Source organism: Tetrahymena thermophila, assembly GCF_000189635.1.
Source record: "Tetrahymena thermophila SB210 genomic scaffold scf_8254803, whole genome shotgun sequence".
NCBI classification, from domain to species: Eukaryota; Ciliophora; class Oligohymenophorea; order Hymenostomatida; family Tetrahymenidae; genus Tetrahymena; species Tetrahymena thermophila.
The window spans coordinates 1,104,494-1,129,050 of record NW_002476559.1 but is presented as its reverse complement, the minus strand read 5'-3'; the positions used below and the strand labels follow the sequence as shown (position 1 = coordinate 1,129,050).

Below are 24,557 nucleotides of genomic sequence, written 5' to 3'. Positions count from 1 at the left end.
GTATGCTTGAACAAAATTCAATAATTTATTTTCTTCTTTTAATACATTTTATATTTTTTATATTGATTAAGTAAGCTCTTTAAATTTTAAAGGGATTCATTCATACATAGTTTTAATTTGAATTTACAATTTTAAAATAAACATTTAATAGAATATTGTTATCAAATTTAGATATTTAATATAATATAATTTTTAAATTCTTATTTTTCTCTTTTTTAAAATATTAAAATTAATATTAAAAATGAGGTTGTTAATTAAATTGCTTATTTAAATTGTAATTTAAATGTTATGCTTGCTACATAAAATTCAGCTTAATTATTATAAAATAAATATACCTGAATTTCTTTAATCTGCATTCATATCGAATAATAGAAAACTATATTTGCCTTACGTAAGTAAATATTTAGTACTTTCTTAAGAATAAATAACTATAAATAATATTATTGAATAAGTTTACGTATTAAATTGGAATCGTACATTACTTCAACACTTAAACTGAATTTTATTGTATCAAATTATAATAATTTAAATTCATGTATAAGAATAATGGATTGATAAATGAAATATTTATTTATTTGATTGTTTGTTTTTAATATTTACTGCTTATTTATTTACATACTTTTACTTGTTGACGTTGCTAAGGTAATTTCATCAAAATTTGATTGTTTAAATTAAAGCTAAAGATTTCTCAAAAATTATTTACAAAATGACGAACGAGCCACTGTTTAATATAAAAATCTAAAGTGAGGTAATATGCTATTAATTGTTAAAAGAGAGCAAGCAAGCAAGATTTAAAAAGAAAAGAAAAAAAGGAGATTAAAGAAATTAATAATTAATTAACAAATTAATTGATTAAAATAAGGTTCAATCACTAAATAAATAAATTAAGAATAGCATTTTAGAGATTTGAAAAATGGAAAAGAATAGCAATAGCCAGCAAAGTGGCTCTTAAACCGTTCCAATAAGAACTAGAAATATAAGAAAGTATTATAGATTGATAGCAGAAGTTGGGTCAGGAACCTATGGTAGAGTTTATAAGGCAGAATGTCTGCGAACTAAATAGTATGTTGCTCTCAAAAAATTCGAAAGCAAAGATGATAAAATTAAAGAAGACGGATTTCCAATTACAGCAGTGCGTGAAATTCTTTTGCTAAAATAATTAGACCATGTCAATATTATCAAATTAAGGGAAATTATTTTGTCAAAGCCTTCTGAAAAAAACGACTACCGTGGTTCCACATTTTTAGTTTTTGATTACATGGATCACGATTTTGCTGGATTGCATAGAAATAAACATGAATTTTCTCTTTAGGAGCTCAAATGCATCATGAAATAAATTCTATTAGGCGTACAATATCTTCACTATAAGAAAGTCATTCACAGAGACTTGAAAATAGCAAACATATTATATAACAATTAAGGAGAGGTTAAAATAGCTGATTTCGGTTTAGCAAGATTGCTTAATCCAAACAATCCAAAGTATACAAATAAAGTAGTAACTCTCTGGTACAGAGCTCCTGAGCTGCTTCTAGGAGCAAAGGAATATACAGAGCAAGTAATATCAAAATAATTTAAAACTAAATACACTACAAAATAATTTGGCTTATTTATTTACAGTGCAGCATATATTGAAAGAATTAATAAGAAACATTAAAAGCATCTAACTTAGCCTTCTTATTAGCATATATTTAAAGCTAACAGTCTAAAGTAGTATTTTCAAAAAATCAAACAAGCAAGTAAACAAACAAACAAAGTTCCTGGCTAAAATAAAAAATATAATTTAGTTTTCCATTAAAAGTATTTTTCATACAATTTCAAAAGAAAAAAATTAGAAAAATGAAAATATTAAAAAAAAGTTAGCTATTTTTATAAAAAATTCATTAAGATGAGCTTAAAAAAAATTATTACTATAAAGATTTCACTGTAATTTCAAGCACAAAAAATAGAAAATAGCTTCAGAAAAAATAACTTTGTTTCTTAATTGATTTTAATTGATAAATAGAAAAATAAATAACCTAAATATATATTAATTAATTAATTTATAATTATATTAATAAAAGATTGACATGTGGAGTGTTGGATGTATTTTCATTGAACTTGCAGTTGGTGAAAATTTACTTAGAGGTGAGAATGAGCCAAGATAACTAGATAAAATCTATGAATTATGTGGCAGCCCCAACACCTAAAATTGGCCTGAAGTCGACAAACTTCAGCTTTGGAAGGACATGAAACCCAAAAGAAATTTTGAAAGAAAACTTAGAGAATAGGTGATTGAAAGAAAAAAAAATATTGATCCTTAGTTTTTAAATTTATTAGATGGGATTATGGTCTTGAATCCTAAGAAAAGATTTACTGTTCAATAATGTCTTGACCATGAATTCTTTAAAGTAGAACCTCTGCCTTTTGAAATTAGTGAAATGCCAAAAATAAAAGAAGAGTGTCATGAAGCTCTTCTAAAAAATGTAAAAAATAGAAACCAAGTCATATAATCTCATAAAAATAATTTCATGTAAAGAGCAAATATGTCTCCTTCTAGAATCCCTCCAATGAGCACCTAAAATTAATAGGGATAAAAGTCATATTCCAGCTCTTAAAATTAATTGTCGTCAAATAAGTAAAGCACAAGCAGTATATAAAATGCATCATCTTCATAATAAGGAAATTAGATAGTTGGATAGTCTCACTTTGACTCCAGAAACAGTGGGAAAAGCCACTTTTAGTAAAAATAATAAAGTAGCAGCAGCAATAGCAGCTAGTAATACTCAAGAGAACACATCAGCAATAGTAAGGGAGGCTATTATGGAAACTCAAATAATTCGAGTTCTATGAAATACACTAGCGGGGGTGCTTAGTAGAATATTCCGTTAGACAGCGGGCCGAATCTTAAAAAGTAAGGCAGTTCTACAGTAGGATAAAACCAATAACAGTAATACCTAAACCCACCATATAAAAAGAAAACCAGCATTCAGCTTAGTGGGGATAATAATAACGATTATCCATCAATTGAGCATCATTTGGATAACAGCAATAAAAGCGTCACTAACGAATCTCAAGTGGCTTAACCCAATTAAAGTTCTAAATTTAATTCATTTTCAGGGCTTGCATCTCTTGTCTAAAAGTAAGGATCTGTTGATAGACAAGTGCATATCCCTCTGGAAAACAGTGGTCACAAGAAGCAAGTAGAAGATGAAGATGATGACTATGAAAATTAATCAACAGCTTAAGTCCATAAAAAATAAAGCAATCTCTCTATGCTCACAAGTAATGCATCTACCTTTATGTATAACAGCATCAATAATAATAACGATGATCCTATCATCAACCATCTTTCTAAAATTAATCAAAAAAGATCACCTCCCTCAGAAATATACGATATAAATATTAAGAAAAAAATCAAAGAAGACTGATTGATTGATTGAACGAATGACTAATCAATAAAAAGAAGAAAGGTAATTTCAATAAATAAAAAAATAACTGAATAAAACATTAAATATTTGATTGTAATTAATTAATTAATAAATAAATAAAATTAATAAATGAATGAATGAAGAATAACAGAAAGCTATTTATTAATTTCTTTTTTCTATATAAACGAATGAGCAAACAAAATACTACTTTCAAAATAATTAATTCTATTATTCTTCTTCTAACTATCTATCTATCTCCTATCTTGCTAAATTATGTTTAAAAAATATCAAATTGTATTTGTTTTAATTTATATAAAGTGTTTTGGCCTCAAAATGTAAATGTTGTTTGTTTATTATTAAAACAAATTATACCAAAAAAACATACTTTTTTTATATTTACTAACACTTTTTTGTAAAATCTTCAATTATTTTTTATACATTCATATAAGTTGTTAGAGAAATTAATTCAACTTATTTTTAAATTTGGTTATGAAGAAGGCAAAAAGCACTTAATTAAAAATAATCTAATTGACACTCATAAAAAATATTTATAAGCAATTATTTAAATTATAGTATTCTCTATAAATCAAAAAATTAATAAATTTACATTTAGCAAATAATTTCTAACAAATTCATGATAAAAACACATATTTATTTATTGATTTTAAGTATAAAATAAGATAGGCAATATAAAATAAAAGTCTTAATGTATTTATGATTTAAATTATGTTTCTATTCCCACGTTTAAGAAATAATTCTCACATTTTATTTATAAATCTGTGTTTTTTTATTTCCATAATAAAATATTTCTTAATTAAATTATTATTACTCAGCTTTTTCTTTATGATTATAAATAAAATTGAGTCAATTTTATATGTTTTCTCTACTTTGTTAATCATTGTCTTTTTAAAAATCCAAAACTAAAAGAGCATATAAGTGCTAATTTAGAATATTCAGTGCTTCTTCTACTCCTTCCTTTGCATCTTCAGCTTCTAAGATTCTTTTCTCGTAGTTTTAATCTAGTTATCTAGCTAAAATAGCATAATGGACAAGAATGTTCTATTCTAAGTCAATTATTTTGGATACAAACTATTGTTCAACAAAATTTTATTGTAAGCTTAATTATTTAACATCTAATTTGTTGTTCAAACTTGTTACTTATTAAATTAACCTCTATTTCTAAATTTTCCCTATGAAAATAAGTGATGCATATCTTTCAATCGAAATTTACTCTTTCTCTCTGTCATCTTTATATGAAACTTAAATAGAGTTTCTTATTTTTAAAAGAAGATGTATTGTTTAATTAAGTTTTTACTCATTAAACTTTTATGAAATTAAAACAAAAGCATTAAGTGGATTTTTCAATGGTATTTTCTTTAAATTCTATTTAATGTAATCAATATCTTTTTAAGGAAATAAACTACGCTTTGATTAAAGCTATTGCAGCTTTTCAATACATAAATTTAAAGAGTATATAGTAGATTCATCTCTAAACTTTCTGTAAGAATACATTTCCTAGTCTATTTTAAGTATCTCATTCAGCAACTTATCTCTTGTTCCTAAGTTAATTAGCTCTCTCAGTAAAATTTTTATTTTTTAAGACAAAAGATCCATTTATTTTTCTAAGAAATGTTAGTTATTAATTAGCTATTCTAGCTTATTTTAGTTAATGGTTATAATTTTTTTTGCTACAGTCATATCACTTCTTACTTTGGCTTTTTTCTAGCTATATTCTGCCAGTAATTAAAGATATTAGTTATGAATTTCCTGGCTAATTTATTCTAAAAAACTCACTACTTCTTAAACATTATCTTAGTTTTCAAATTCTATCTACAGTTTTTCAATCATTTAATTCTTCAAAAAGCTTTTCAGACTTAATAATTTGATTCTTTGTTTTGTATAAGCTGTCTATAACTCTACTAGACTGCTACCAAGTTCTAATTCTTAAGCTATAGCGAGGCTAATTACTATAAAAAGCATCGCAAATAGCTTTGATTTACTCATAGCTCTTAATTTATATGATATTTTTTAATTTAATTCTAATCTTTATTCTTTAAGAAATTTATCTAAAAAGTCGTTTCCTATAAAGAAAAAAGTCAGTAAATTTCGTTTTTGTATTAAAATTAGCAAATATTCGTAAGCAAATTAGATTTTTTTAAATTATCATTAAAAAAATTACAGATCGCATTTAGATTTATATTAACCAATAAATAATCTATTATTTTTTCATATAAGATATTTAAATTCTAACATTTTGATATCCTATCATACCTAAACTAATTTTTAATTAATTTTCTATCTAAAAATAATTTGATAATTTCTAAAAAAGGCTTGAATAACTTTTTGATTATTTGTTAATATAAATATTCTATCAACTTTAGTTTTCTTGATGTAAATCAAATATAAACTCAAAATATAATTCTTAATAAGTAAAGCTAATTTATTTTTTTAAAAACCTCCCTACTTTCAATCAAAAATGAATCTTATATAAATTAATCAGTCAATCAATATAACTATCTATAAAAGATCTATAATATGTATCTATATATATATCTCTGCTATTTATCTATATATATATTTCTATCTATCTTTCTAAAATTCTTGGATATCCAATTATAAAACTGAAATAGAAACTTTTATCAAATCTATTAAAATAAAATAAAAAATGAAAGTGGTTTGTTTAAGGATGGTAAATTTCAAATTTTTTTGTAAATTAGAAAATTATTTGTAAAATTTATTTAGAATGAATATCAAAATATTTATTTAATTAGATGGTAGCATAAAAATAAAATTGTAATAATTTAAAATTTTATTTTATATTTTAGAATTTATTTATGGAAATTTAAATAAATTTGTTTATAATTTAGATTATCATTTAATAAGAATATTTAATACCCTTTATTTCAAAAAGCCTCCATTTTTATTTATTTATTTGATACCTGACTAAAAATATTATCTTAGGATTAAAAGAAATACTTTTTATATAGTTGTATATTATCTATAATAAGAAAGTAAGAAGTGATTATTAAAAATAATTTGCGCTTAATTTAGGAAGATTTAAACTTAATTAGTAAAAGTATTAGTTATATATACAAAAATTTAGTTAGACACATTAATTAATAATAGTAGAAAATGTATTTATTTAAAATATTTTATAAAGAGTGTTATTGAGTTATCAATTTTCAATCAATAAATCAATCAATCAATACTTTTTGTTTTACAAGTATTGCTTAGCTAGCTGTTGATTGTTAGAAACTGATAAAAATGTCAATATGTAATTAGCTATTTCTTAGAAAGTGAATCCACATAATAATGTTAGATTATAATCCTCACACATTTTATGAAGATAAAACATTTAATCCTTATCGTCATTAACATCGCAAAGAAGAAGCAGAATTCTTTTTTTGTATTTATTGTAGTCTTCGTTTTTCTTAAAGGCTTCTAACTTTTATCCAATATACTTAATATTATTTTATGTGTGATACTTCAGTGATAAAAATATGAATGAGTAAGGACTATCTTCAATAACGAAATCGGCTTCTTAATCTTTATTTTTAGTAATTTCCCATCTTTCTTTTGAAATATTATCGAAAAGCTTATTTTGTGTCTAAAATTAAAGAATTTAGAGTTTTCTTTGTTTTGGCTTGAACATTTATTAGTTTTTTTGATATTATTAAAAGCTGATTATTAAATAATTGCTTATTTCTACTACTTATTATTATTTATGAGATATTTATCTAAAAAAAGTAAGTTAATTTCTAAAATAAGATTAATAATTTTATTTTCAAAAAATGAATGACAGACAGACAAGCACAGACTAATTGTCATTTATGCAATCATTTCTAATATTAATTTTCCAATATAAACTGAATGATGTTAAATTTCATTCTTTTTGAAGCTAGAATTCTTAAATTAATGATTTATAGTGTCATTTATGTGATTTGGTATTGAAAATCTTCATTTAAAATTAGATTATTATTCAATTGATTAAAAAACATAATTTTAGTTTCTTTACTCTTTTTAAAAAAATTAATTTTTTATATGTTTAAAATATGTTTCAAAATAGTAGAATTTGTAAATAAATCATATATCAGAAAATTTTTGATACTTATCATCTTCCCTGATATCAACTATTAGTCCTAATTTAATTAGGTTTATTTTATTTTTGTACTTATCTTCTAAGCAATATAAATTTTGGTATTAAACTATTTTGATTTACAAAACTGTAACATTAAAATTTTGAATGTTCATAAATTGGTGATTTGAGTAAATAAATATATGAAGTGATGAAGGAAATAAATTATTTATGGAATAACCAAAAACATTAATTATTATGTAAATATATGCTTTTCATTACATTTAATTGTATCAATTTTTAAAAAATTTCAATGGTACTTTTAATGAAGCTTAAGAATGAGAAAGTTAAGTAATTTTGTTTGCTTTTTAATTCTTTTATCTATTAATATTTCAATTTTTTTTACATTTTTAATTAAGCGAATCTTTTTCTTAAAATAATTAAAAAGTTAATCAATTCAAGATAGATTTTTAAGAGTAGATAGAAAAATAACAATGAAATCAATACTTAAAAATAATAATTAGATTACATTTAGTGAAGAAAACAGAGAAATTAGAGCTAATCTTCTTTCATATCAAGAAAGGTCTGAAGATCATGAGGAGTCAAAAAATAACTAAACTGTTTAAGGCAATAAGACTATATTGTACAATCCTTACAGAAATACAGTAGATACTACTATGATTAATGTAGAAGAGTTTAATAGTTAGAAGCCTTTAGATGTTTATTTAATGACTTCGTTCGATGAAAAAGGCTAATAAAGAAAACCAGGTCTTCTCATATGCAAGCACCCTCATTTAAAATTAGATAAAAGGACCTTGTCAAATTAGAATAACAATAAAGCTCCTAAATATGACAAACAAAAAAAATATTATCCAACATTCGACGAAGAAACTGGTTACTAGTATTTATTTAATTATTCAAGAATTGTTTATTTAATTTTTTAAATTCATTCACAAGTTCTCATTTTATTTAGAGAAAAGTAATAAATCACTTCAAAGCTTAAATAAATAATCAGAAATGATTTTGTTTATTTTGAAAATTTCAGTTGAGAATCTTAGCATTTATTTATTTATTGATTATTTATTTATTCTAAAGATAATATTTTTTTTACTTTTAAGAATGCTTTCTATTAATAAATTTACTTATTAATTTAAAGAGGTCGCTTATTTCCAATCGACACCGAAACAGGCAAACATGGACTCCTTTCTTATTACTCTAAGTAAGTGAAGGGTTTCGATAAGATTAAAATGTTAGTCTGTGTTACAATGTATGCGGAAGAGAGAGCTTTCTTAGAGAATACTTTAAGACACATTTATAATAACATAGAATTTTTTGAAAAGGAAGCTGGTGTTCATCAAAGTCAAATTGCTGTGGTTGTTTTACAAGATGGTATAATGAAAATGAGGTAGGAAACTGTTGATTTTTACTCCCATATAGATGAAAGCTTGAAAAGACCTTGTCATCTTTAAAACCGTAGGAATATAATAGATTAACAAATAAAATTCTTGAAATACACAAAACAAGAAGCAACTCTTGAGTCTAATCAAAATTTCCCTAATACAATTCCTGCAAAAACTACTCTTCTCTATTAAAACCAAATTTAGTTCAATGACTTAAACGAATTAAAGGTTAATTTGGGTGATTAAAATTTTGACCAAAATCACATGGACACAACAAAAAGTGGCTTAATTGTTTTTTCTGCTTTTAAGCATTTGAACTCTAAAAAGCTCTCCTCGCATTTATGGTTTTTTGAAGGTTTTTGCCAATAATTTAAGCCTAAGTATTGTGCATTAGTTGACGTCGGTACACTTGTAATAAATTTTATTCACTATTATCCCACACTGATAGGAAAATATTTATTTCACCAGAAAAAAAATAAAAATTTTTTTTATTATCAAAATCTGATTAATTTCTCCTATTAAATTTTATCTGATTAATTTAAAATTTTTGCATCAAAAACACGATTAAAAGTTTCTTCTCTAAATTTATTCTTTATTTCTTAATTTATTTATTTATTTATGTAAATAGCCTGCAAAAGATGGACTAGTTAAATTCTACATGGCCTTAGAAGGAAACGATAAAATTGGAGGAGTTTGTGGATTTTTGGGTTTAGAAGAGCCATAGATTGGTGAAGAAAAAAGTGAAAGAGAAATGATGGCTATCTAAAAAGAAGCTGAAAAAAAAATCAAAGAACAAAAGAGACTAATAAGAGATGAGTGGCAAGACCAAAAAAAAGAGAAAAAATAAAACCAAAAAACTCATATTCAACAAAAAGTAAATTAAGAAGATGACTAAAAATAAAAGTCAGAGGAAATAAGAATAGAAAAACTAAAGAGAATTAAGGATACTAAGAACAAAGTTAATTTAAAGATTCAATTAATTCTATTTCCAATTACTCTTTTATACATCATCTTTAAGAAAATCCTATTTGATTTTATCATCTATAACATTTTTTGGTTTATTTTTAAAATCATTCAATATACTTTACTTGGTTTCTTGCGCTTAGGTAGTTTGAAAAATGCATAACTATATGAGTACACAATTGCTCACATGGTTGATAAAAACTTTGAATCTTTGTTAGGATTCTTGCATGTCTTACCTGGTGCTTGGTCTGCTTATAGGTACTTACTTATTTACTTATTCAATCACTCACTCACTTCTCACTTAATTATTTAAAAATCATAAACACCTTATAATCAAACTTAATTTAATAGATATGAGGCACTACAAGTTAAATTTGAAGGTAGAGAAACTATTTTACAGAAGGCTTACTTCAAATAATTATTAAATCCAAGAAGACTTGAGGGTAATATTTATGAAGCTAATATGTTTTTGGCTGAAGATAGAATTCTCTGTCTAGGTTTGTATTGCCAGCCTCAAAAAGATTATATGTAAACTTATTTTGAATTTTAAACACTTTTAGTAAAAAATAACAAACCAGCCATCCTTCCTTCAATCTCTAATTTTTAAATTAAAAAATCATAAAATATCTTATATTTTTTTATTTACAATTGATGAATTCAAAATTATTGATAAAACATTCAAAATTTTTTATTTTTTATCAATTAAAAAAATAAAGTAAATAGAAAAAAAATTTTAATGAGCAAAGTATTTTTGAATTAAAAAAATAATAATTATTGATCAAATAAAAATCCTTAAAAATAAAAATATTTGAATAAGGTTTATAACTAAATTAAACAATTTTTAAATAAATATAGCTTAAAATATATCCCAGATGCTTATGCTTTTACTGATCCTGTAGGAACATTAGAAGAATTCATGAGTTAAAGAAGACGTTGGATAAATAGTACAAACTATGCCTTGGATTATGTTCTGAAACATTATAGAGGTTTTGTTGAGGATAGTGGTCATACTTCTTTATAGAAAAAGATTATACTTCCTTTTAATATGTTTTTTGCAGCTTTGGGTAAGTTTAATACTTACATGCTTCCAGCTTTCTACATTTTTGTAGCAATTATGTGCAGCTACTAGTTTTTAAATCCTGATCTATAGCAAGGCTACTAGCTTTATGTAGATGAAAATAAAACAGAAAAATGTTAATAAATGGATACATAACCAGATGATTAGATGTGCAATCCTTTAGTAGAACTTAAAAAATAAACTCTTTGCTATTAAATTTGTACAATTAAAGATGATCCATCGTAAATAAATTAATTTCTAACTTAATTAATTAATTATATTTAATGTTTTAAAAATAATATTTAGATTTGCATTAATAGCCTTGAATTTGATTCCTGCAATCTTCATAGTTTGCATTCTATGCATTATATTTGCAAGTTTAGTTTTGAAGGTTAAAGGAGGCAATAAACAACTATATAATAAAATTATAGAATAGAGCTTGGAAGATCATGAGCTTAATGAAATTGGTAGACTTAGAAATGAGCTAGAGCAGAAGTTGTAAGATGAAAGATCTAGAAACGCTGCTGTATAAAAAATAAGAAAAATAGAAATACAATATGAAAAAAAGATACATGACATAAAAGAGAGAAAAGGAAATTATACAATTAGAGAGTTATAAGAAATTAAACAAGAGAGCATTCACACTTTAAAGACAAAGAAATTCGAGCTTAAAAAATTGGTTGACTAACTTGTAATTTTTAAATTATTTATATATCAATATATAATTAATTCATCACTTATTTGCTTTTAAAATAAGAAAACTCAAGAATTTGGTATGACTGTGTTCAAGGTTCTTTCTGCTATCATCTCAGTTAGTGTAAAAAAATAATTAATTAATTAATATTTTTGTATTTTTAATTAATTCTTTAAAATAGTCTTTGCTAATTGCTGGTATTGTTTTAGTAAGCGTAGCACTTAATATTTACAACAGAAAGAACAATGTTATAGTTGGCTTTAAAGAGCTTGATAATACCTTGTACTGGTATATCATAGCTCTTTTGGCTACAAATGTTGCCAGTTATGTGATTATTGCCGTTGTTCATATCTGCCCTCAATACAAACTTGTGTGGTTCATGTTTAAGTCATGGTTTAGTTTCACCATTTATTAGCCTATATACAATCATGTCCTTTTAATCTATGCATTTTGTAATGTTGATGATGTTACATGGGGAACAAAAGGTATCGGCAAAGACTCTGAAAAGACAAACTTTTATTTAAATAAAGTTTAGTTTGTTGGTAAATGGTTATTGTTAAATGCAGTTTTCGTAACACTGCTAATATCAGTCAATTTATTCTTTGCTTAGACTCCCTACGTTATGCTAGGAATAGGTACATATGGTACATCCTATCTTGCTATCAAGAGTATATGTAAGATATTTAAAAAATGAATTTAAAGTATTTATTTTTATTTCATTTCAAATTTAAATAAAAAAGTGGCAGCAGTTAATTATCTCAGATACTTTTGCTATGAAAAGAAAAAATATTATAAGAAAGTTACTCTTTATAATACTAATTTTGAAAATCCTTCTGCTAAAGCTGCAGCACTCTAAGAATTTGAAGAATTCAGGTTAAGAGGAGGTAGATAATACAGAGAGTCTAATTTATTACAAGATTTAAAGTGAAATCAATCAGTATTTAAAGTAGCTTAAATTAATCAATATATAATTTATATAATTATAACAATATTTATTTTTAACAGATAAATTTGTGTAAAATATTATTTTCTATTGCTTTTTAACAAATAAATAAATAAATACATAAATAAATAAATAAAAACTAAATTAAAATCTCATTCATCAAAAACTATTTTATAAACAATATCTGTTCGTCCCTCATATGCCTCTTCAAACAATCTGATAAAAAATGTATTTATTATGATCTTTTTAACTAGATTTAAGACAAAAAAATTATATAATTTGTTTTAAAGCATTTCAACTTATTTCCTAAGGCAAATTATAGATTTGTGGAATTATTGAATAAATAAATAATTAATTCATCTAATAAATATTTATTTATCTTTTTATCGAATCATTTAAAATAAAATGACAAATAATTATACTTTTTTAAATGTTGATAAACAAATAAACCTTTTATCTATATCAAATAAATTCAAATACTACAATTCCTTATATAATAAGGCTCTCCCCAATTTTAATAAAAGGTAGGATATACCTTATTAAACAAAATCATATTCTAAATGTTTAAGACAAAAATAAATAATCTATAAGAGATAACTTAGAGTATATTATTTTATACAAAATACTGCTTGCTAATTATTAAATAAAAATAAATAGATAAATAAATAAATATAAATTGCAATTAAAACAATTTGAAATTATTAACTAAAATATAAAATTATTTTGATATGATAATATATAGATAGATAAATAATTAATAGAAAATTTCTTTAAAATACTTGATAATTAATTAATTATAAATAAATTTAAATTTTTATGCAATTTGTCTGTTTGTTTTTTTGCCTCTATATATATATTTTTTTTTTCAACATTGCTTCTATGTTTGTTTTTTGCTAGTTTATTTATATTCATTTTATATCAAAATTTGATTAAAAAATTAACTCATTTTTCTTCTAATTTCAAGTCTTTTTTTGATAAAATATCTAATATTTATTCAGGAGTTATTCTTTCTCTTGGGTTTACTTTTAAACATCCGTCTAGAATTAATTTTATTTATTTATCTAAGTTACCAATTTTTAAAGACTTCATAATTTATAGATATTATTTAAGAAATTTTTTTTGTTTAGTATAGATTTATTCAATTTTCCTTTCTTTAGTTGCAAATAGGCCTCTCATAATAAAGTTTTTTTATTTGACACGGCATCTTTGGGTTACCCATAAAGGAACTGCTAATACTAACTCTAGGATTAAGCAGCCTAAACTCCAAATATCTAAAGAAGAAGGAGCCTCTGGATCTACAGCATATTAAAATACATCGTATTAAACGTCTTACTGAAGTTGCTCATCCTCGAATTTATCTGCTATCAAGTGCTTTAAGAACTCTGGTGGCATATATTCTGGAGTTATATGAGACTACAAACCCTTAAATTTATTTGTACGAAAGCTGCTGCAATAATCAATTACTTTGAAATAATCTAGAAATTCACTACCAGCTATCTGGGTAGAGCTTATCACTATGTTATCTAATCTTAAATCACCGTGACTCCATTTATTTTATTATAAAAAAGATAAATACTCTGCTATGTCTTTTATGAATCTTTTGAAATTGTCAGGCTCTTCAACCAAGTGATTGTACAAAGGTTTTAAATTTATTTAGTACATTTCCTCTCCTGCTATTGTTTCTTTCTTAACATCAAATATGCTTTTCCTCAAAGGTTTTTAGAGAAATTCTGTGATTAAAAAGCCATATTCAACATCAGTCATGTAATTTATTAAAATTTCATTGTAATCCATTTAAGGAATATATTTAAATCCAGGGTATTTTTAAAAGTAATCTTTAACTTGACTATTTCTCATAAAGCATGAATAAAATTCTATTTCATTCAAATACAACTCCTTAGCTTTTTCATCTTTCGAAAAATCGACCTCTTTGCAGATAAATTGTCTATCATCTGATTTTCTTTCACACAAAAATATTTTAGAAAATCCACTTTTACCTAAAATTATTTACATTAAAAAATTATTTTGTGAATTATCAAACAAAAAATATAAAGATATTTTCATGTTAAAATTTATTTGGATATTTTATTTGATTTTATAAAAAATAAATAATTTTACAAAACTTAATCAATTTAACAGCTTTTCATAACTCAATAAAAGTAATCAGACTTAATTATCTCTAAATTATTTATTTCAAATTTAATAAATTGCATTAAAAAAATTCTAAATTTATAAAATTAATTAAAAAATATTTTTCTTAATTTATAAATTTATATCTAGCTATTTCTGTATTAATCTAATCAATCCTCTATAATTCAATAAGATAATTTTTTATTTTAAGCTAGCACTTTTTATTAATTTGTTTTTTTGTTAATTCAAATATGAATTAATAAGGATTTTTTATATGTTTTTTAAGCTTATTTAAATATGCTAACCTACATTTATAATATACTTCCATTATTTAAAGTTCTTTAAAGTGGATTTCATCATATAAATGATAGATTTATTCAATTTAATATCTTTTTTCACTGATTTCTTAATTTTTAAAAGTATTTTCTTTTGAAATTTAGGATATAATTTTGAAATGTTTAATCAAATTTCCAAAATATTTTTGATTTTTCTGCTAAAATTAAATATAAAATATAAAGCGGAATTACCTAAACACTTTCTCTTTATGTAATTAATGGGAAAAGGTGTAAGATTTGTTTGTATGGCAGTTGTTGAACCTTCCATAGATAAAGATTCTAATCCATTTCCTAGCCTAAAATCTTAAGAATTTAGAGTTTTAAATTTTATTTAGTGAGGATCCTATTCAATATTATTATCAGCTTCATCTATAACTGGTAGAGCAGGCTCTTTACAAAAACTGACATATAGTTATGGGTTAATATCAGAAAGAGAGAATTCCATTGACATATTATCTTCTTAGAAAATTTAAATATACTATTATGAAGGTTGGGTATAAACTGTTGTTTGATATTAAAGGCTGCTTTGAGTTGCTTAAGACTGTTAATAACTTAGCAAATTTATCTTATCATTTTAAACAGGCTTTTTAACATTATTAAATTATTGTTTTGTCTAATTTAAGCTATTATTTTGGACTATCTTTTACTATTTTGAAAAATTTTATTGATACACTGTAGATATTGGGCTTACCACCTTAGAGTTTACTAAAGATTTATTATAAACATTGCTATTAGTCTCTTAATTTAATCTTTCTATTTCGTCCGATTCAAATCTAAGCTTTTTTTGCTATTAAACAAATAGAGGAGCTAGCTTAATCTATTAAGTATTCTGAAATATATTACCTAGCTATAATCCACTTTAATTCTTTTTTACTAATTACTACAATTCGTTTTTATTGTAAATCTAATTATCTAAATTTCCAAGCTTCAGCATACTTTTGTTTGATTCTTGAAGAGGCGATGTGTCTCTAATAAAGTTAGTTGATTTATTTATAGACTTTGGCCTTTCGTTATTATCAAAAATACTTAACATGGTTGAACCATAATATGAATTATTATTCTTAAAATAAGATCCAATTATCTATTTTTCTCTTTATTTTTTCCTTTCTTCAAATCCTACATAATAATTTTAAGTATTTTAATCATCCTCTTTTGTTTACGAGCATTATTATTCAGTATGTGATGATTAATTTCTTTTTTATCTGATTAAAGGAGATAGATTTCTGAAATTATTTTTTACTTCTTACTACTATTGCATTAGATCTAATATAGAATCTTAAAATGAGCCTGTATCCTTTTTATAAGGAATATATCTTTGCTTTAATGGAGGTCTTTGTTATTGACTCCTTTTAGGACTGCTTTATAATGAAGAGTGAATAGCCAGTTAATTGAACATTCCAATTATAAATTGATTTAATTTGCTTGTAACTGTGGAAATTATCCTAGTATATTAAATAAACAAACAAACTTCGTTATAAATATTTCAAATTTCTCTTTAAAAATTAAAATATATATAAATATATATGTTTATTTGTTTATTATTTGTTACTTCTATTTTGATGAATAATTAATTAATTAATTATCTTAAAGTTGATATTTATCATAAGAATACTTATCTATCAACCATTCTTTCTTTCACTTATTAATAAAATCTGCAAAATTATATTTTTCACCACAAGCTTTTGAACCAATCATACTATCTATACAAATAAACAAAACATTATATTTAACATGCTTTTTATATATTTAATAAAATAAATAATATAATTTTAAATAGTAGCAAAGATTCATTTCAAAAATTTATTTTTATGTATTTATTAATATTTCATATTGACAACATATATCTAATATAGATATATACATACCCTCAATATCAAATACATATACTCATTACATGATAATAGTTTGAATTAATATTTTTATTTTTTTAATAATATTTTTATTTAGATTTAAAGGCAATAATATTATTCAGATATAAACTACTTAAAAGTTAATGTTTCTTTTTTAAAATTATTTTTAAATAATATAATAAAAAGAGAGAATTCAACTCTAATATTTATTAAATAAAACGAATTTTAGTTATGATAATTTATTAATAAATTTTTTTTTAATTTTAAAAATAGGACAACAATCTTTAAAAAATATCAATTTACTTAGTATATTTTTGATATTATTTTTGTATGATCAAATTCATTTTTAATTTTTAATATTTTTATTATTTATTTTCAATAGTAAAATTGTCAAGTTTGAAGTTTCTTTTATTTTTTTTCTCTCTTTCAACTTTTCAACTGATATCATCGATAAGATTTTTGTTTCAAAATATTACAAATTTTTAAATTTATATGAAAAAATGAATCTAAAATAAACAAATAACCAACTTATCAACCAGTAGTTAGCATTTGAGAGTATTACAGGTTGAAATATGTAGCTGAATTAAATTTATACTTAGTAGTATTTTATATGAAAATATTTATTTTTTTTACTAAAGATCAAATACTAAAATTTATTTGATAACTAAGTAACTAATAAAATAAATACAAGGTTATTTGTTAATCTTATAAACTCCTTATGATTGATTGATTATAAAACAAATATTAATTTGAGAAGTCCTACAAATATTTATTTGATAAATATACAATTTTGAATGATAATTCCTTGAAATTTGTAATATAAAAAGTAATAAATATATCAAACATAACAAGTAAATACTATATAATATATAAATAAATCATGATTTGGATTTTACTATTTTGCCTTTAAATTAGCGTGGCTATATCTTAGGCAACTCCTATTAACCTCAATTAACAATTAACAATCATGCAAACTTAGACATTAAACTAGTTTAGCATGAGCAACGTTTAGCAAGGCTATTATTACAATATAAATGTAAAAAATATAAATCTAAGTTAAAACAATATACAATCGACTCTATATCTTCTTGTCCTTGTAACCTCTTTTCAAATAGATAGTACATTAGTACCATAGAATGTATTGAGTTAATATTAAAGCAAGTATTATATGGATTATGATGGATTTGGTACAAAATCCGACTAATAAATTATCAAATATTACCAACAAGATAATGTGAATCCAATTTATGTAAGTATTTATTTATATGATGCTTTTGGATAATTTGCTTCTCTTGATTAATCATAAATATTTGCTAGTTATACTATATAAATAGAGAAGCATTCAACATCAAACTACTGCCAGTATTCTTGCTATAATGGAGCATGCAATTAACTTTATACAAGCTGTACCTGCTTAAATTCTGTTAACGATTTCTACTTCGATTCGAAATGTCAATTAAATGCTAAAGCTGTATATATAAATGATAATTTGAATGAAAGTTTCTCAACACAAGTGTAATACTACTATGTGAAAATAACTGATTTTAGCTAAAGCTACACTTTGATTCTTAATTCTAAATATTCAGGAAACGCCTTTAATTTTCAACTTTACAATTAAACATTTAATACATATTCAATACCTAATTTTCTTAACAACATTTATAACTTCTAATCAGCGCTTACCAAACAAATAATATTTTCCACAGATATGATAGCAAAAACTGCAGCTGCTAATGGAAACTAACCTATTATTGTCATTCTTGGGTTATATAATTTCGTAAGGTTTTAGATATTATTTATTTATTTTTTATAAATTAGACTTTAATTAAATTCTACATACATGCCATATTTGTATTAATTTTCAAACAATATAAATAATGTTAGCAACCCTCTGGTTAAGCGAATTTTAACATATAATTCTAATACAATCTCAATGTGCAACTTTCTGACAACATGCCTAATTGGGCTATGTATTTGTTTGCCTCTTTAGCTGTTTTGGGACTTCTCTTCATGATTTTTGTTATTTTCTCAATCATCAGAGCTTAGTTTAGAGGTTCCAATGGAAGATTTGTCAGAGTTAGGAATATCTTTGTTACTCCAGAAATTATAGAAAAGTACATGCCAGCTATGTTCTACAAAGAAATAGATTTAAATAAAGTACAAAAATATTTATTTTTTTTTAAATAAAATTTAATTGAAATAATTTTAAAAATAAATTAAATAAAAATTGAATAATTTTAAAAATACCTAAAATTAATTTTTAACAAATAAATATCGAGAATAATTACAAAAATTAATGAAATTAAAAACAAATTAATAATGAAAAAAACAAAATAAAATTTTTTACATTTTTCAAGTTTGGAACAATTTTTAAATGAAATTAAGGATGAACAAGAAGAGTGCACAATATGCTTAGAAGGATATAAAGAAGAAGATAAGGTGAGAATATCTATATGTGGACATTTATATCATTAAGCTTGTATAGACTAATGGCTTGTGGCTCACACCAACTGTCCCTACTGTAGGTAGGAATTAACTGAGAAAGAGTTAGAAGTTTGGCTTTAAAAAAGGATTTAAGATTAAATTCAAAAGTAATAATAAAAAGAAGTCAAAGACATGATAGTTTAATTTCTTTCAAGCATTGATAACAATGAATAGTTAAAGAAAATTTTGAAAAATTGTCATCAAGAACAAAAATAAAAAAGGAGTTTTCTGTCTATTTCGAATAATAATGCTAATCTAAAGAAAGCTGTTCCTGATGCTTCCTCTATTTACAGTAACCAAACTGCTCAAATTAACTAAATCCCTAACAATAATAAAAATAAAAATAGAAAAATTGATAAATCTAAAAAAAATAACAAATTGCACTCTCAATCATTTAATATGGATGCTGATTTAGATGTAGATTTTAAGAATTTAATGAAAGAAAATATTCTTAACTCGCTATCTTCAAACAGAAAAGGTTTTAATTTCTAAAATAACAAGCAAAATATTCAATCAGAAGACGACTACAATTTGTAGAGCAATATTTTGAATAATTAAAATAGCTAGGATAATTTTAATCTACTTTTCAAGATGAAAAATTAGAAAACAAAAGGCCTAAACAATAATAAAACACATATTTAATATACTTAGTAGAATCAAGTGGAGGCAACAGAAAATTATGAGCTAGATAAAATTTAAGAAGACTTGAGAGAATCAAACATGAGGCAATCAATTTTAACACAAACTCAGACTAACTCTAATTAGAATTTGCAAAGAAAGAATTTCAATAAAAAATTCAGAAATGGAAGTTAAGCTTCTTTGAAAAGCATAGAAAATAATTAAATTACAAGCGCTTAGAATATTGAAAATGATTTGGCAAATTATTCAGACCAGGTAGTTGTTTTTTAACCATAAAACAAGTCTATTTAGAAATAAAAAAGTTAGTTAAAGTCTTAGAAGAATTTAGAAAATGGTGGTTGTTCAGATATGAATATTTCATTTGGAGGTATAGATATAAAATAAAAGTAAGGCAGTATGTAAACTATTGAAGATTTTTCAAATGGTAAAGGGAGTTAAAAAACAATCAAAGAAAATAGTAAAAAATAAATTAATATTATGAACGACTAAATAGAATAAAATTCATCTTTAAATAACTACCAAGCTGATTAAACTCACTAATCGCTAAAAGCCTTTGGCAATCATGAAATCCAAAGTAACCAACAAAACCATCCTAAAGGCCAAGCTAGAGAAATAAATGATTTAGATAATCAGTTTTCTTAACAAGTCGATTGAATTAATAAAAATAAATTTAATTAAAGAAGCAAATTATTTTATTTTAAAATTAATAAATATTAATTTAATTTATAATCAAAATTAATTAATCATTCAATCAATCAATAAAAAATGAGTAAATTTATTAATTTTATAGAAGGTATAAAATAAATAATATTATAAATACATTTATTCGCTAAATCAATAAATCAAATTGATTTTTTTTTTTCTTAATATTTTTTGAAGAAAAAAAAATAAAAAAATTAATAAGTTTGTAATTTTTCTTTAAACAGTAATTTTGAACATTGATATTTTTATTTATGGTTGGTTTCAAAAAACATTAAATTCTCGGTCGTATATACCGAAATACGAGAACCTAGTAGCGTGAAAGTATGGTATTTACTTTTAATATATATGGTTAAACAAACATTAGTATTTGTTGTATTATATGATAAAAATCCTAACTAAGAATAATATTTTATTTGAAATAACATATGCAAACTAAACTAAAAAATTAATTTATGAATTTTTATTTATTTTATTTAGCTAGTTTAAAGCAAATCCAAAAATCAAATTCATAATTTTCTATTGAATTTAAAACATACATGAAGTGCTTGTTTTCGTTACATTGAATTAATGCAAGAATAAAATTATTTTTATTTATTGAATAATAAAAAGTTATTTTATATTTAAAAGTTAAGGTTTATTGATTAGATTCGATTTTTATAAGTAATTATATCTCTTTTTACAATTTAAAAATAAATAATATGATTTTATAATTAGAAAATATAAATAAGTATTTATTCAGTGTTTTATTTTTGCTTCAATCAACCAACCAACCAACAATTTAGTTATTCATCTACAATTCCATTATTTTCAGAATAATTTAAACAAAAGATTCTTAATTGTATAAAATGCTAATATGCTTGTTACAGCAACTGAAGCTACATTTTAAACTGTAAAAATATTTTTAGTAACAACTCTATCTTTGATAAATTAAAGTAGTTTAGGTAAAGAATTCTTATTGTGTACAGCGTAGTATGTAAATAATCCAGAAGCTACTATCAATGGTGTATTTTTAATAGTTAATTTTCTTTTAACGAAGTAAAACAATTTAGTTAATCCTCTTCTATTAAGATCTTTTCTATATGTGAGCAGCTGATTAAACTGATGCTCATATAAATTAGAGCTTTTCAGATTTAAATAAAATAAATTGAGATTTTGTATTTTTAATTAAATTCAATTTTACTCTTTTGGTAGCTCAAATTACAAAAGTAATTTATCAAATTTATAGGTTTTTTCGAGATATTTGCACTTTTAGAACCATTTACCGAAATCTATCTCTAGCTAGTTCAAATTATCATTTTGATAAAACTAAAAAATAACTCCTTGCTTTTTATTATTTTACATATTATAAATGTTTATAAAGATAAATGATTTCAAAGATAAAAAAATAATGTAAACCAATTAATTAATTAATTTGTAAATTTTTCCATAAATTGATTTTTTTAAAATTGATTAATATTCTTTTTAAATAAAATAAATGAAAAATTGCTATTAAAATTAATGTCAAAGGTTTTAAAATATTGAAACAAGCAGAATTAATTACCTCAAATCCACCTTCACATTCATTTAAGCCTTCTTGTAGCTGTTCTTTTGTAATGAGGATAAGTGCAGCAGATAAATAAGAAATGGTTTATGGTTAAGAACAAAGAAGGAAATCGAAAATTCTTTATATTTTGTTTAAGTCAGTGAATGAATGTGCGAACCATGTGAGAATCCAACTAATGGAGAACATGGGTCCTTCTATTTCATCAAGCAATTTTCCAATTTAAGGATCATCCTATTTGACCAATTAATGTATTATCTTAAGCTAAATCAAGGCACTCTTCTCTAAAGGGTATATAAGAGGATCTGTGTTTAAAATAAAATTATAATAAGTACAAAATCATATAATTAGAGAAAAAAGAATCTATTTATCTATGTTTCAATTAATTAATTAATTTATTTTGTTGAAATAGAAGATAGATTGATAGATAGATAGATAGATAGATAGATTATCATAATTTGGAAACTTCAAGAAAGTTGTTAAATTGAATGAAATAAATGCTTATCTAAAGAAAGTGTTAGCGGCTTTTTCAGTCATATAATATCCTTAAGTGTTGCCAAATATCAATAAAAATAAGGTTGCCACATCATGATATCCTTGATAGTATTGCAATTCAGGTTACTTTTGCATCAATCCCTCTAGTATTCTAAACAGCTTTTACTATTATTTTTTACTATTAAATTGAATAAAGAAATGAGCAATTGCAAGCTGGCTAAGTCAATTAATTAATTTACATTTTCGAGGATTCTTCATTTTAAAATGCATCAAGGAAAGCAATTGATCTGTCAATATCTTTTTTAAGCTAATCATAAAATTTGCTTTATTAATCTTCATCTTTTATTATTTTAGAATATTCAATTTTCAGATGGCTAAAATTCTTAAAAATAGAATAAAGTGCATACTCATTATCTTTCCGTTTGGCATTTAAGAAAGGTTTAAATCTAGCAAAGCAGGCCATAATTCTTTTCTATTATCTTCATTCAAAAATCCTTAATCTCTACCAATTTCTATAATTTTTTAGTAATCTATCCTTCCCTAATAATGTTAATAAGATTAAATGGACAATTAAAACAATATGTAAGTAAGCAACTAAGTAATAATTAACTCCTTTTAAATGATTTTAAAGATAGATTACTTTTTTAATATTCCTTATTTGCTCATCTATTTTTGCTTGAGTTTCTTCGTCTTCCTAACTTACTTTTGTTCTAATTTTTTTCATTTCTATAATATATTTATATATTTGCTTGTTTGTTTTGTTGCTCTATATCTATCTACTTACAATTTTTTAGATAAAATTAAGATATTTTACTATATTTCTTTATATGGTTGTTACCAAATTAATCTTTGCTGATGCTTCAAAAAATAAACAAATTTCTGATTAGTTTTTTTCTTGATAATAATATGTTAAGACTCTCTGCTTTAACTCGTCTCTGTTTATCCATTTCTGATAGACTACGGTATTTCTTAAAATAAAAAAAAATAATAAAGGCTAAATAAATTATTTATTTGCTAATTTAAAGTTAAATATTAACAAATATGTTAAAAATATAATTAGTTTTTAATTTACCATTAACAAACAAACAATATTATTTTCTAAATTTATTTTTGTAAAAATTAAAAGAATTTAATTAAATTATCTAAATTAATTTTACAAAAAACAAAATTTAATAACATTTATTTGCTTACATTAACCTTAAAATATCTAAATTAATCTTTTATTTATTTATTTCACGAAAAAATAAAATATAATCTAATTTGAATTAATTAATTCTTTTCAAAAATATAGGCGAATGATTTGATTTTGTGCTATTATTACACTGAAAAAAAATATTTTAGAAAATAAAAGTGTGAAAAATGGTAAAATACATTTATTTTTTGTAAATAAAAGTAGGCCTTTCTGGTAAAATTATTCATTTACATAATATTTTAGCATTAAAAATTTATTTATTTACATAAAAATATCTTTTATATAATTAGATAGATAAAGGCTTTTAAGCCAAAATATATTTTTTTATTATTACTGAAATCTAAATTATTTAGGTTCTAACGATTAGTTACTCTTAATTATTTATTGTGAAGATATATTATTTAATATTTTATCTCAGCTCTACTAAAATACATTTTAATTTATAAGTATAAAAATTTAAAAAGTAATATTTTGTAATTTCCATAAAAGCAAGTTGTAGATTTTTTTATATTCGAAAAAATATCTTTTTGTAAAATAAAGATTTTTAAGTTCTAAGTAAAATATAAATTATGCTTTATCATTAAAATCTTAGCAATAAAAGTTTGGGATTTTCTTTTATTTTTAATAATTTACTGTCTGCGAATTTATTTT

At 23.0% G+C, this 24,557-nt stretch overlaps 7 protein-coding genes across 7 annotated transcripts; 3 read left to right on the top strand and 4 right to left on the bottom strand. All coding sequences in view use genetic code 6, as the record gives it.

Moving 5' to 3' along the window:
• Window positions 1-913: 913 nt before the first annotated feature.
• TTHERM_00011670 (cyclin-dependent kinase-like Serine/Threonine kinase family protein) lies at window positions 914-3,407 on the top strand (the record flags this gene model as incomplete). The annotated part of the gene is made up of 2 exons (XM_001008246.2): window positions 914-1,555; window positions 2,061-3,407. 2 exons carry the CDS (start codon window positions 914-916, stop codon window positions 3,405-3,407), a joined length of 1,989 nt encoding a protein of 662 aa, XP_001008246.2.
• Window positions 3,408-4,271: 864 nt separating this feature from the next.
• TTHERM_00011660 (hypothetical protein) lies at window positions 4,272-5,549 on the bottom strand (the record flags this gene model as incomplete). Its single annotated transcript, XM_001008245.2, has 1 exon — window positions 4,272-5,549. Exon 1 carries the CDS (start codon window positions 5,409-5,411, stop codon window positions 4,272-4,274), a length of 1,140 nt encoding a protein of 379 aa, XP_001008245.1. The 5' UTR covers window positions 5,412-5,549.
• A 1,060-nt stretch (window positions 5,550-6,609) lies between these two features.
• Window positions 6,610-7,059, bottom strand: TTHERM_00011650 (mating-type switching protein swi10, putative; the record flags this gene model as incomplete). The annotated part of the gene is made up of 1 exon (XM_001008244.1): window positions 6,610-7,059. One exon carries the CDS (start codon window positions 7,057-7,059, stop codon window positions 6,610-6,612), a length of 450 nt encoding a protein of 149 aa, XP_001008244.1.
• A 917-nt stretch (window positions 7,060-7,976) lies between these two features.
• Window positions 7,977-12,524, top strand: TTHERM_00011640 (chitin synthase; the record flags this gene model as incomplete). Its single annotated transcript, XM_001008243.3, has 9 exons — window positions 7,977-8,383; window positions 8,639-9,293; window positions 9,511-10,103; window positions 10,197-10,373; window positions 10,701-11,144; window positions 11,209-11,593; window positions 11,660-11,719; window positions 11,778-12,270; window positions 12,337-12,524. The coding sequence occupies 9 exons, from the start codon at window positions 7,977-7,979 to the stop codon at window positions 12,522-12,524; spliced, it is 3,402 nt and encodes a 1,133-aa protein (XP_001008243.1).
• A 957-nt stretch (window positions 12,525-13,481) lies between these two features.
• Window positions 13,482-16,400, bottom strand: TTHERM_00011630 (kinase domain protein; the record flags this gene model as incomplete). Its single annotated transcript, XM_001008242.1, has 2 exons — window positions 13,482-14,536; window positions 15,197-16,400. The coding sequence occupies 2 exons, from the start codon at window positions 16,398-16,400 to the stop codon at window positions 13,482-13,484; spliced, it is 2,259 nt and encodes a 752-aa protein (XP_001008242.1).
• Window positions 16,401-17,662: 1,262 nt separating this feature from the next.
• On the top strand, window positions 17,663-20,631 carry TTHERM_00011620 (zinc finger, C3HC4 type (RING finger) protein; the record flags this gene model as incomplete). Its single annotated transcript, XM_001008241.2, has 3 exons — window positions 17,663-18,631; window positions 18,739-19,011; window positions 19,240-20,631. The coding sequence occupies exons 1-3, from the start codon at window positions 17,735-17,737 to the stop codon at window positions 20,629-20,631; spliced, it is 2,562 nt and encodes an 853-aa protein (XP_001008241.2). The 5' UTR covers window positions 17,663-17,734.
• Window positions 20,632-21,486: 855 nt separating this feature from the next.
• On the bottom strand, window positions 21,487-22,408 carry TTHERM_00011610 (rab-GTPase-TBC domain protein; the record flags this gene model as incomplete). The annotated part of the gene is made up of 3 exons (XM_001008240.3): window positions 21,487-21,799; window positions 21,860-22,002; window positions 22,220-22,408. The coding sequence occupies 3 exons, from the start codon at window positions 22,406-22,408 to the stop codon at window positions 21,487-21,489; spliced, it is 645 nt and encodes a 214-aa protein (XP_001008240.3).
• Window positions 22,409-24,557: the final 2,149 nt, after the last annotated feature.